This window comes from Terrapene carolina, unplaced genomic scaffold (assembly GCF_002925995.2).
Source record: "Terrapene carolina triunguis isolate 2854851 unplaced genomic scaffold, T_m_triunguis-2.0 Scaffold234, whole genome shotgun sequence".
In the NCBI taxonomy this organism is placed as follows: domain Eukaryota; kingdom Metazoa; phylum Chordata; order Testudines; family Emydidae; genus Terrapene; species Terrapene triunguis.
In genome coordinates, this window is record NW_020664585.1 from 4,510,904 (window position 1) to 4,523,046 (window position 12,143).

The window sequence follows — 12,143 nt, forward strand, 5'->3', positions numbered from 1 at the left end:
TTTGCTTTCACTCTGCCGTCTCCTGGCGGCCCCTGTTAGAATTCGTTGCTCTGGCAGTTTGTTCTGAGCAGCATCTGCTCATGGCAGCAGAACTGATCTGCTCTTGAACTTGGCCCGTTGGGTCCATAACGAAGGGCAGAACGCTCCCGTGGGAGAAAGGGATTGTTCTGTTTGCATCGCCACCCGAGGAGCAGAGTGCTTGCCCCAAGGCTGGCAAAACTGGGGAGATTCTGGGTCTGGGTCCCACTAAGGTAACGCCTCCTTGAACTTCACCAGATGGTTTGTGTTTGCACGGGAAAACTCAAGGGGCCTGTCTTTGGGGGCTTTTAACCTGCAGTGTGTGTGTGTGTGTGTGTGTGTGTGTGAATTTTTCTCCCAGTCCCATGCCTTTGCCCCTTGCACATGTAATATCCTGACCAATCCCTCCCTTTTTTTCTCATTCAGAGCCTTCCTAAAGCGCCACTTATTTTGTGTCTCCCGCAAGAGGCATAAATATAGCAATAACATTGTGATTTCCCCAGGTTTCTATAGGCACGGGAGCGCACGCCTGTAACCCTGGCCCTTTGCTCCATCCCCTGTTGCTCCCTGCTTTCCCCCGGTTGCTGCATCCCCTCCTCTTCGCTGCTTTCGTCACCGATGGGATTGTCAGCTCTTTGGTCAGGAAACCATGTCACATCTGTGGATTTGCTCTGGGAAGCACCTAGCCCATTTTGGGGGCAATATCGTCCGTGCCTGACAGCTGCCTTTGAGCTGTCTTGGTGGGTGACATCTCTGTGTCCCTGGGCTCGAGTCTGTGTGTGTCGAGCTGCTCTGCGAAACACATGCCAGCACACTGCAGAATATCAACAAAACTCTCGTTTAATAGGCGTTAACCTGAGGATTGCTCTGACAGAGGTTGGCAGCCCCGGGACTGCCACAAACGAAGGAAAGGAAAACCAGATTGCTTTCTCTATCAGGACACAGGCGTCTGATCTCCTAGAAAGCCTCAAATGATTGGCTAAAGAAAGAGTTAAAAACACTGTAGCTACTCCTTACAAAATACATTCAGAGATGAGACCCGGCCTGTGAGCGAAGGCTTCTGCTTGCACCTAGATGACCAAACAGCCAAAGAAAAGAGAAATCAGGAAGGAAAAAAAAACCCCAATGAAAGCAAACCCCGCAGCCCTGGTGTTGCTGTAATTTTCCATTTGGCTATGTCTTTTCCACAGACATGTTAAAAAAATATATTTCTTTAATTTTTTCCTCTTCTCAATGTAGTTTGCTTTGCTTTCCTGGAATATAGAGATATCTATAGAACTGTGCACTTATTTCTATCGAGATCAAGATAGAAGCCAACTGTCAAGTAACTAACTATAGGAAAATGGCTGAGTACGATATATGGCTTTTGCGTCTACACCCAAAGGGGACTCGCGGCTGATGTTGGCGGGGTGGGGGAACTGGACTGCGGTGAAGCATTGATCCGGGAATGAACCGGCAGTTTGGAATTTGCTGTGGGACCACAGGCAGCTAGGAACGTCGGCTTTGCAAAATGATCCCTTACTGAAATACACACAAATCCTTTGGGATTTGACTCCTTTTTTTCGCAGCAAGAACTCAGAGGCTACAGAGTGTCTGTCACCGCCCCCTCTTGGTGTGGGCATGGGTGAGTGTCTGAGTGGGGGTGGAGGCGGGTTGCGGGGAGTGGTCCTGAATTGTTTCCAGCTGGAGTAATTCGTTCCTGATTTTAGCCATCTAAACAGCTCCGCCTCGGGATTCTCTCCCTAAACCCCTGCAGCCCTCTCCTCGTTCTCTTGTGCACAAGGGCACGGTAACGGCCGATGGAAAACGGGGCAACATCCTTGTTGCAGAACAAATGACAGGTTGGAGGAGCGACAGCGAACTCCTTTCCGAGGTGGGTGTTCAGCCCTTCTCCGCAGAGCAGCAGGCTTGGGGAGGAGTGGGAGCGAAGGAGGGTCAAGCAGGCTGAGTAAGAACGGCTGCTCTTATCCCGTTGATGCCGAAAGCCTCCTTGTTGCCTCTCCAGAGACAAAGGGCTTTTTAAAAGGCTGCGAACGGCTAGAGTAGGAGCTACTCAGCTGCAAGATTTTCAATGACAATTCAGCTAACTAAGGGCCGCATCCAGTCTGCTGTTGCTATGCCGTGGAGCCCGAGCCAGATGGGTACCTGATGCATGATAAGCGTAGATCAGCCCAATCCGGACACTGGGGCCTGAACCATCCCTCCCCCTTGAATTTCGAGCGAGTTTGGATTCAGAGCTAGATCCAGACTTCACAGCTTGGACACACTTAACTGGAACCTCAAATCTGGGGACCCCCGACTCTGGTTGACGTGAGGCTCAGATCTAAATTCAACAGCTCTCTAGCACTTGGTGCCCAGCCCCAAAACCATTCGCTCATTTGTAATCCTCCAAAGGACGGTGACGTTACCCCTGCTTCATGGCTTATGTGCTTTGGAGGGCAGGGATGGAGGACCCAGCCCTCCACCTCTCCCTCTTGAGCATCGTTTTTTCCTCTCCTTCTTTCTGTTCCAATGTTCAGAGGCAACGGATGTCAAATGAGCAAGCAGGGGGATCTAATCAGCCTGACAGCTTCAGTGCTATGCAGCCCCTGCAACTACTTCCCCGCCCGTGGGTGATTGTCAGCACCAGGGGATGGGTCAGCTGTGAGCGCTTGAGGGAGACCTTGGCTTGCCAGAGGAGAGAGCTGGCGTCTGCGAGGAGGGCAAATGGAAGCGGCTTCTGGTGACCTTGCACCGATGAAGCAGCAAATATTTGTCTAAAGATAATGGCCCTGTCTGGGATTCTGTGACAAGAATGTCGGCTGCCAGTGCAGGAGCCTGTCCAGGCCCGGCCGCATCTGCTGCCAAAGCCAAGTGATGGGAGAGATGATCAGCATCAGCCGGGACATGCAAGGCCTTAGCCAGGAGGAGGTGGGGAGGACAATACAGCTGGGATGTAGGTGGGGGATGGGGCACGTTGGCTCGTCTTTAAGCCAGTGTAACTCCAGTGACTCCAGTGTTGTTCCTCAGATTTAGACTCATGTAACCGTATCCCTGATCCAGCAAAGGGCTTAGGCACGTGCTTAACTTTGAGCATGGGAGTAGTGGAGTAGGCCCAATGGGACTGTTCCCATGTTTACAGTTAAGCAGGTGCCTGAAGTCCGTGGTTCTCAGCCTCTTCCATACTCCTCTCCCCCCGATGCCCATCCCATTCGGTCAGGACTTCCCTCCTACTTAGTGATCTAAGAAAATCAAGGAGGTCGTGACCCCTGACACTCAGGGTTCACGACCCCCAGGTTAAGAAGCCGTGCTAACAGCTAAATATGTGCTAAAGCGCCTTGCTGGGTCAGGGCCTGCGAGCTGAATTAGGCCCAGGAAATGCACAGTGAGTTTTACTGTTAATCTCCAGCACTAGCGTTACCCCCAAACCCCAAGGAAGGTTATAAATAAAGAGTTACGTGATTAGGAATGAATGGATCACCGTAAATAACATCAGATCAAATTTTAAATGCCATGTCTCTGTTCAGCCCCGTTCCAGACTGGAAATCGGAGCCTACTTCTCCTTCCCGCCATTGCTGAGCATTGTTCACCACTTTGTAAAGTCTGACAGAGAACGGAAAACGCACCCCACGCGACAGGAGAGAGAAAACGGTAAAGACAGCAGTGGTGCAGGTTTTCATGTCGCAAACGCCAATTCACAAGGGCACAATCCCCAAAGAATTTAGACTCGTTGATGTGTTTGCCAAGGCATCTTCTCAGCGATGACTGGTGACCATTCTTTTTTCTCATGCAGGGAATTCATTAACAGCTAATAGCAGCAGATGGATAATTCAAAGAAAGCCACCCACTGGGTGGAACTAGGTACTGGCTGGGAAAACCAAGCCTTTCTGTTCTGGTTAGAGTCAGTTCCCCCAAGCGTCATCTTCATCATCTTGGATAATAGTCATCTGGGACCCCTGTGAGGTTTCTGAGTTTCAGAGCCATGTCCACAGTTTTAATGTAAGTGCTGATCGTTTTTCTCATCTCGGGCGTGTAGGGGTCATATTCCAGTTTCCTCAGCCCAGAGCGCTTAAAGTTTCCGTCTTTTTGGCCCTCGACACACAAGAGTCTGTCCTCAAACACCCTGGTGCCCAGGAGGCTCACCATCCTCTTCAGTTGGACAAAGAGATCTCGCTTCAGGTCCTCAAAGTGCACCACAAGGACGTTTTTGCCATACTTCAACCAGTCCAGGGTGTGAGTGGCCCACCAGGGGGCGTAATTTTTGACGAACTCTGGCCATTCTGCAAGAAGCAAAGGAAATCCATTAACAACCGTATCAGTCACAGCATGTGTGAAGGCACTAGATACAATGTAGGTCTCTTGTTTACCAATCTATCTATTAGTAATATCGTTAATAATATGGCGGCACTTTGCAAGAGTAACAATTCCCCTATCAGAACAAAGAATTCAGCCCCTGACCCAATGAGATTACAAAGCAAAGGTCAAATCCTGATCTGTTGGATGCCAAAGAGACCTCTCAAGCTGGGCTGGACTGATGCATAGGCAAACTAAGCAGGTGCCTATGCCCCAAATTTGGGGGGAGAAGACCCAAACCTGAGTGGCGCTGTGACCCCTGTGGTTGCCTAGGGCCCAGTGATGGGTCAATCCAGCCCAGCCCTCAAGCAAGGAAGGCATGCAGGACTTGGTCTAAGTGTCCAAACAGGAAGGGTGCAATTCATGTACGTGGGAGCTACGACATCAGGACTTCATTACAGGGTGAGGTCTTTAGGAAGTGGGGGGGAAGCACTGGCACTCACATTGACTGGGTCTGGGAGCCTGTTCCAATCCTGGGGGCAGTGAGGAGGAGGTCCTGGAGCCAGCAGCGAGGGAAAGAATTGGAGGGGGCTGAGGCTTATGCCAAGGGGATGGGGCAGAAATATCTGGAAGGCTGGAGATAAACATATCAACCCGGTGTTATAGACTAGACTGTGTTCTTGACCCTGACCCAGGCTGACGAAGGGACATATGGTCTTAGACCTGTGCACTGGGACGTTTCCCCCAGCCCTGTCTGAAATGCGTCGGCTTCTCTTCCCCAACAAGCATAAGGAGGAGGGACAAGTGTGAGAGAGGATCTGACAGGAAATGTAGGTATCAAATAACCTGGCTTGTTTTCTCCCTTCCTGCAGTCAGTTTGTGTTCCTTTCGTTTTCCCAGAAGGACACACCGAAGCTCCCCTGTACAGAAGGACAGACTCTCTGAAACGTCAGCTTTATGCTGCTCAGACCTCCCTTCGAGCCTTAACGTGAGACCAGCAGTGGTGCCACGGTATGGCTTGCTCACTGTGTAAGCTTGGGCCAGTGACCTGCCTTCTCTGTGTCTCACAGCCCATTCTGCAAAAAGGGGATATGAATTATACTGGTTATACTTGCCTGGCTCACTAGGGTGTAACAAGGCATAATTAATGAACACTCCGATGTGGGGCAAAAATCTGATCCATGCTATGGCTGAGATTTCCATACCCAATTCGCATTCATTTGAATGGCAATCGGGCATCCAAATCCTTATCCAGTTTGAAAATCTTGGCATATGCATATAGGAAAATCCTCTGTACCTGGCCCCACTGTAAAATACAGTGAGATCTTCAACAGAAGGCAGGAGAAGTGTGCAAATTATGATGATGATGAAGGTGATATAAAATTTGCAGATGACACCAAGCTGGAAGGGGAGGGTGGGTTGAAAGCACCGTGGAGGGCAGGATTCAAATTTAAAATGACCTTGATAAATTGGAGAATTGATTTGAAATCAATAAGATGAAATTCAATGAAGATAAGTGCAAAGTGCTTCACTTAGGAAGGAAAAATCAAACGCAGAGCTACAAATTGGGGAAAAATTAGCTCGGTGGTGGTACTGCTGAAAAGGATCTGGGGGTTATAGCGGATCACAAACTGAATATGAGGCAGCAGTGTGATGCAGCTGTGAAAAAGGCTAATGCCATTCTGGAGTGTGTTAACAGGGGTGTCGTATGTAAGACACGGGAGGTAGTTGTCCTGCTCTACTCAGCATCAATGTTTCCTCCAATTTTTTACATCCATGTGCAGAATTCATTTTGTTATGTGCACCAATATGGAGGTGATGTGTGGGGGAACTTAGCTCGGCACTGGGGAGGCCTCAGCTGGAGTTCTGTGTCCAATTCTGGGGGCCGCACTTTTGGAATGATGTGGACAAACTGGAGAGAGTCCAGAGGAGAGCAACAAAACTGACCACAGGTTTAGAAACCCTGACCTGCGAGGAAAGGTTAAACAAACCAGGCATGTTGAGTCTTGAGAAAAGAAGACGGAGGGGGGACCTGATATGTCTTCAGATACATTAAGCGCTGTTATAAAGAGGAGTGTTATCAGTTGTTCTCCATGTCCACTGAAGGTAGGACATGTAGTAATGGGCTAAATCTGTAGCAAGGGAGATTTAGGTTAGGTATTTGGGAAAACTCTAACTATAAGGGTAGTTAAGCTCTGGAATAAGCGTCCAAGGGAGGTTGTAGAATCCCCATTATGGGAGGTGTTTAAGAACAGGTTGAACAAACACCTGTCAGGGATAGTCTAGGTTTATTCGGTCCTGCCTCAGCGCAGGTGGCTGAATCTGATGACTCTCCAGGTCCCTTCCAGCCCCACATTTCTATAATTTGGTGCGATTTTTACTGCTTTAAGAGCTGCAGTATTTTTAACGAGGGCACGGGTGCTCTTTTGATCATGTCTCTGACAGCTCTGGACGGTCATGTTTCTAAACTTAACGGCCCTCCTTACAGAACTAAACTGATCCCACATTCCTACCCTGTCCAAATTGTGTTTTCTTGCTGTTAATGGCCTCGTGTTTTTCCAGTCACGGTTGAGTCACTCTCTGTAGCCCATCTGCTGAGGAGGAGTCTTTCCATACAGCATGCAAACTTCATGCATGTCATATGCATCACGTAACCTTGCCGACCTTACCAGATCGATCTTTACCAAAATCTCCTAAAACTGGCTTTAAGTCTGATACTTTTCTTCTGTATCCCAGTATCTTTCCCCCTTGTAGCTTCCCTCAACTCTGCTGAGTTGCTGCTTGCTTCTAAAGTCAATGGGGCTGACTCACTTTCTGTGCACAGAACTGGTATGATTTCCATGACAACAATGTCATGTGAGCTGGAAACCTCAGCTCCTGAGGCAAGGTAATGCCTGCCTTCTTTTCACTTTTACTGTCAGTGGCAACCACTGCAAGTTTCCCCCCACCTCCGCCTTCCCCCCGGGCATTTAATCAGCCTAGACTCTGCATTTTTTCATGCTACTTGGGCTCTCTGAGTTTAATCAAGGTGGCTATTACCACCTGTCACTCCTGAAATTGAATGCGAACAGTCTGTCTAATCACAGCACTGAGTTTTGAGGTTGACTTTATAGTTTCAATTTTTCCCTTGGACAACTGTAAATAAAAATGGGCCGTGTGTGTGTGTGTGTGTGAGAGAGAGAGAGAGAGAGAGAGTTACCAAATGTGGTGTTTGCTGATCTTCAACACCAGGAGTAGTTCAGCAAAATGGCTCTGAAAGAAATGACAATGGGCCCTGTCGATAAAGTTCCACAAAGGTCTTTGGCTGGTGATTGATAATATCCTCAGTGAGCTCAACTAGCCATCTGGTCCCTAGGCTGACTACACGTGCTCCCTCCTAAAATTCTTTCAATTATTCCCAAGGTCTCTTGCTAATTGATCCCCACATTAAAATCAGGTGATAAAAAGGATGACGAAACACCAATAATAAGCTATGATTCTGCTGAAACTGTAATACACATGTATCTTATGATGCATAAAAGCTCTGGGTATCTGCTCCTTCCTCTTGTCCTCCTTGAGGAACCAATGCCTGATTAATAGCTTAGCTGTATTTAATTCCCCAAAGAATCATTAAAGACAGTATCTGTTTCATTAAACAGATACAGGACAATTCACCTTGTGTAATCATATCACATAAAACTTTGCTTTGGAACCACTCCAGGGATATCATAAAATTAATGTCATGGAACAAAATACTGATTTTAAAGAGCCTTCAGCCCAGGCTGGTGGAAAGCACAGCTGCAACCAGGAGGGAAAGAAAGGACCAGCAGCTGTATTCAACAACAGCAGCAGCCAGGAGGCCAAGCAAGGTCTCGTCCCCCTCACACGCAGTAGCTCAGATCATTCCAACAGTGCCTTACATGCCCATTGCGTTTGCTCAGCCAGGGAGCTGCCGTGCTTCCATTTTGGAAAGTTGCGTTAGTATTCTAGTCACAGCAGTAAGCTCCCTTTAGATGGGTGGATATAGATTCCTCTGCCACTCACACCGTGAGCAGGGTCACTCCAGTTCCACGGTGCGGTGTGACCGAGGTCACAGGCTGGCCCATTCGATTCAACGGGCATAGAAGTCGCTTGCTGAGTGAGAGGTTCATAGATTGTAAAGCCAGAGAGGAGCACTGCAATCATCTAGTCTGACCTCCTGCATAACAGAGGCCGTAGGACTTCCCTGAATTAATTCCTGTTCGAGCTAGAGTCGATCTTTTAGAAAACCACCCAATCTCAATCAGAACCCACCTCAACCCTTGGTAAATTGTACCAATCATTAATTACTCCCACCGTTAAAAACATGTGCACCTTATTTCCAGTCCTAATATGTCTAGCTTCGACTTCCAGCCATTGGATCTCATTATACTTTTGTCTGCTAGATTGACATGCCCATTATTAGATGTTTGTTCCCCATGTAGGAACCGATACAGTCTGCTCAAGTCACCCCTTACCCTTCTCAGTGTTCCAAGAGTGATTGAAAATCACCATTATGGTCCAGCAAGCCCTTCCAGACCATCGCAGGTTCTAGCCCACTCAGACATATCTCCACAGGTGCGGCCCAAGCACCTTCTCAGGGCAGAGCAGGGCCTCGGTCAAATCCCATTGTTGGCAGAGGGGAATTTGTACGTCAAAGCTTGAAACAGCGGAGGGGCTTTCACAGAGATTTCGGCTGTACAAAACGTCACCTTGTATTGCTGTGAAATACACATTCACCTAATTCAGAGCTAGGTGGAAAAACCCCATCGTTGGCACGATGGCACTGATTCAGGAAAGCACTTAAGCTCACTTCACGCAAGTCCTGAAATGCCCTTCCTGATCTGAGGCCTAAAATGCCCTCCCCGTTGGCACTCACAGCCTTTAGAACTGGATTGGCCCTGGGGAGTGAGCTCCTCTTTCAGCCATTGAGGGGGGTTCCCTCCTTGGGGCCGACGGTGAACCACGTTGGCGAGGGAAGCTGCAGTGACTGAGGCCTGCATCGTGGCTGTTTATGCAGTAGAGTGACACACAGAAAACAAGAGGAATCCAGTCACCAGGGTCTGTCTGCGCTGACCAGTGCTTAGATAGAGCATAAAATGCTTGGCTAGAGCAGTGGATAGAGCATACAATGCTTGGAAATGATGCAGAGATCCTAATGAGAAAAGTAAAAACCAAGAAGATCCTGTTTCTATTGGTCATTTTCATATCCAGCCAGATAGGCCTTTCCTTTGTTTGTTTTTAATGATAGGGAACAAGGTACCAGTTGCAGTTCCTGATCTGCCACTACATAGAGAGACACATGATTTGGATGCATAAATGTAGCCCCATGGGGAAGGGTTAAAGGTAGGCTTTCCTGGGGGCTGGCTCAGAGGGCAAATGCCAAGGAGGATGGTGTGCCCTTGGTAGCCTGCTGGAGATTAAAGTCATGTCTGACATGAAATAAGTTGGGTGTCCTTAACTCACTGGCAAGAGAAAGGCCAATAGCTCGGTCAGGAAAGAAAAACAACCAATGGCCTGTGTGTGGCCAAACTGACAGTCATTGCTGAGGAAAGGCCATGGATTAAGCTAGCAAAGAAAATTTAATCATCTCTCTCTTGCCACGCTCCCTCTTCCTTAGGCCCGGAGGTCACGGCTGTGGGAAGAATGAGCAATGCTACAGCTGTGTGTGCCGCACAGGAGGCTGCGTTGATAAGGGACTCCCTCATGCCTTCGGGACTTACGGGGAAATAACGAAATGCCAGCTCGGCCTTTTGTTTTAATCTTTGGCTCTGTAGCATTCCAGACAAAAGACCTCTTAGAAGGGTGAGCAGGGTCTTCCTCCACCTTTCCTCTTAGGGACTTATCTGGCCCCCTTCACTGCAGTATCTGAGTGCCTCATAATCGTTACTGTATTTATTGCACAAGATCCCTGTGAGGCAGAGCCAGGCTTTTTGCCCCATTGCACAGAGGGGGACCTGAGGCACATACAGGCTAAGTGAGTTGCCTATGGTTACATAGGCAGTGTTGCCCAGTGGATAGCAGACTGGACTAGGACCCATGAGCCCTGGGTTCTATTCCTGGTTCTGCCATTGGCCTGGTGGCAAGTCACCTCTCCTCTCTATGCCTCAGTTTTCCCATCCCTAGAATGGGGATAATCGGATTGACCTTCCCTTGTAATGCACTTTGAGATCCATGGATGAAAAGTGCTCGATAAGAGCAAGGTATTATTGTTATTAGTCTATCGCAGAGCAGGGACTTGCACCAAGGTTCAAAGGTTGTTATCCTCAAGGAGCTGGCCCACATTCAGGATAACAGCCCTACCACTGCTACCAACATATGGAGTTACTCCTTTCATGTGGTAGAGGCTTGTGCTTTGATGGTTGACCAGAGTGGTGGGCCCTGCAAGGGGAAATGGGCTTCAGCCCCACCTGTGACAAGAGCCACTCACCTCCCCAGGTGGGGAAAATGGAGGTGGTGTGACCTGTAGGTCATGTGAAAATCAGGCTTGGGGTATATAAAAGAGAGGCCTGTGTAGGGAACTCCCGGTCGAAAAGGGACCCTGGCGGCTCCAGTCAGCACCGCTGACCAGGCCGCTAACAGTCCGGTCGGTGGCGCAGCAAGACTAAGGCAGGCTCCCTCCCTGCCATGGCCCCGCACGGCTCCCAGAAGAAGCGGCATGTCCCCTCTCTGGCTCCTGCAGCCAGGGGCTCCGCATGCTGCTTGAGGTAAGCACCACCTGGAGCCTGCACCCCGACCCACTCCCATGGCCCAACCCCCTTCCCCAGCCCTGGTCCCCTCCCGTCCTCCGAACCCCTCAGTCCCAGCCTGGAGCACCCTCCTACACCCCAAATCCCTCATCCCCAGCCCTACCCCAGAGCCCACACCCCCAGCTGGAGCCCTCACCCATCCCACACCCCAACCCCCTGCCCCAGCTCTGATCCCCCTCCTGCTATCCGAACCCCTTGGTCCCAGCCTGGAGCACCCTCCTACACCCCAAACCCCTCATCCCCAGAGTCCGCACCCCCAGCCGGAGCCCTCACACCGCCCCCCGCACCCTAACCCACAGCCCCAGGCCGTAGCCCCCTCCTGAGTGGTCAGCCGTATAATTTATGGGGACCTAATGGTACCAAGCAGGAGATCGGGGGGGAGGGGGGGGGATTTTCACCACTCTCATTCCATTGCTGGAGAGGGAGAGTGGGCTGGAATGTGAGCTGCCAAGTGAGAACTGGACCACAAAAGCGCACGGCCCCAAACACGCCTACAGCTGACCTTGGCCGATTCTGCAGTTAGAATAGTTTGGAGAACTAGCTGGTAAATTTCTCGCCAGCCTTTCCCCCTCAACCCTGAGGGGGAAAAAATCACATGTAGTAAAAAAGAAAAATTTGCGCTAGTGCCCCGACTCCAATTCCCTCTCTGCCTCTCTCCTTTCCACTGCAGCAATCCTGAGCAGAGATTAATAGAACACACATGAATGCCAATTGCAATGAAAGCAGCCTTTCTTCGCTGCACTGTTTCATAGTTATTGACAGAACCATAACTCTGCAATATTAGGTCCTGGGTTTCTAAACCTGCTAGGACACTAAGACATATTTTCCCATTTTTACTGGGCTCACTTGTAGTCTGGCACTTGCAATCAGCAGTGGGACTGCTTGGCTAGTCCCTCATTGAATGGGGAATGCTTTGGGACAGGTATCCAGGAGTGGGCAGAGCTGAGTGAATGATTTCCAATCAATAATTCCGATGACAAATTTTGTCTTCTTTTCAGTTTGCACCATTGTTAAATTGCTTCTCTATTCAGATTTATCAGTGAATTTCTGCAGAGAATAATTTTTGCTCTGCAGGTTATTTGTTAAGAGTTTACTGCAAATATTCAG

At 49.3% G+C, this 12,143-nt stretch overlaps 1 protein-coding gene across 1 annotated transcript in view; it reads right to left on the reverse strand.

The window, feature by feature from the left end:
- Nucleotides 1–840: 840 nt before the first annotated feature.
- WSCD2 (WSC domain containing 2) overlaps nucleotides 841–12,143 on the reverse strand; it is a 134,630-nt gene continuing 123,327 nt past the window's right edge. The window contains exon 9 of the mRNA XM_024196260.3: nucleotides 841–4,277. Within this exon, the coding sequence (XP_024052028.1) occupies nucleotides 3,925–4,277 (353 nt within the window). The 3' untranslated portion in view covers nucleotides 841–3,924. The remainder of the gene's footprint in view (nucleotides 4,278–12,143) is intronic.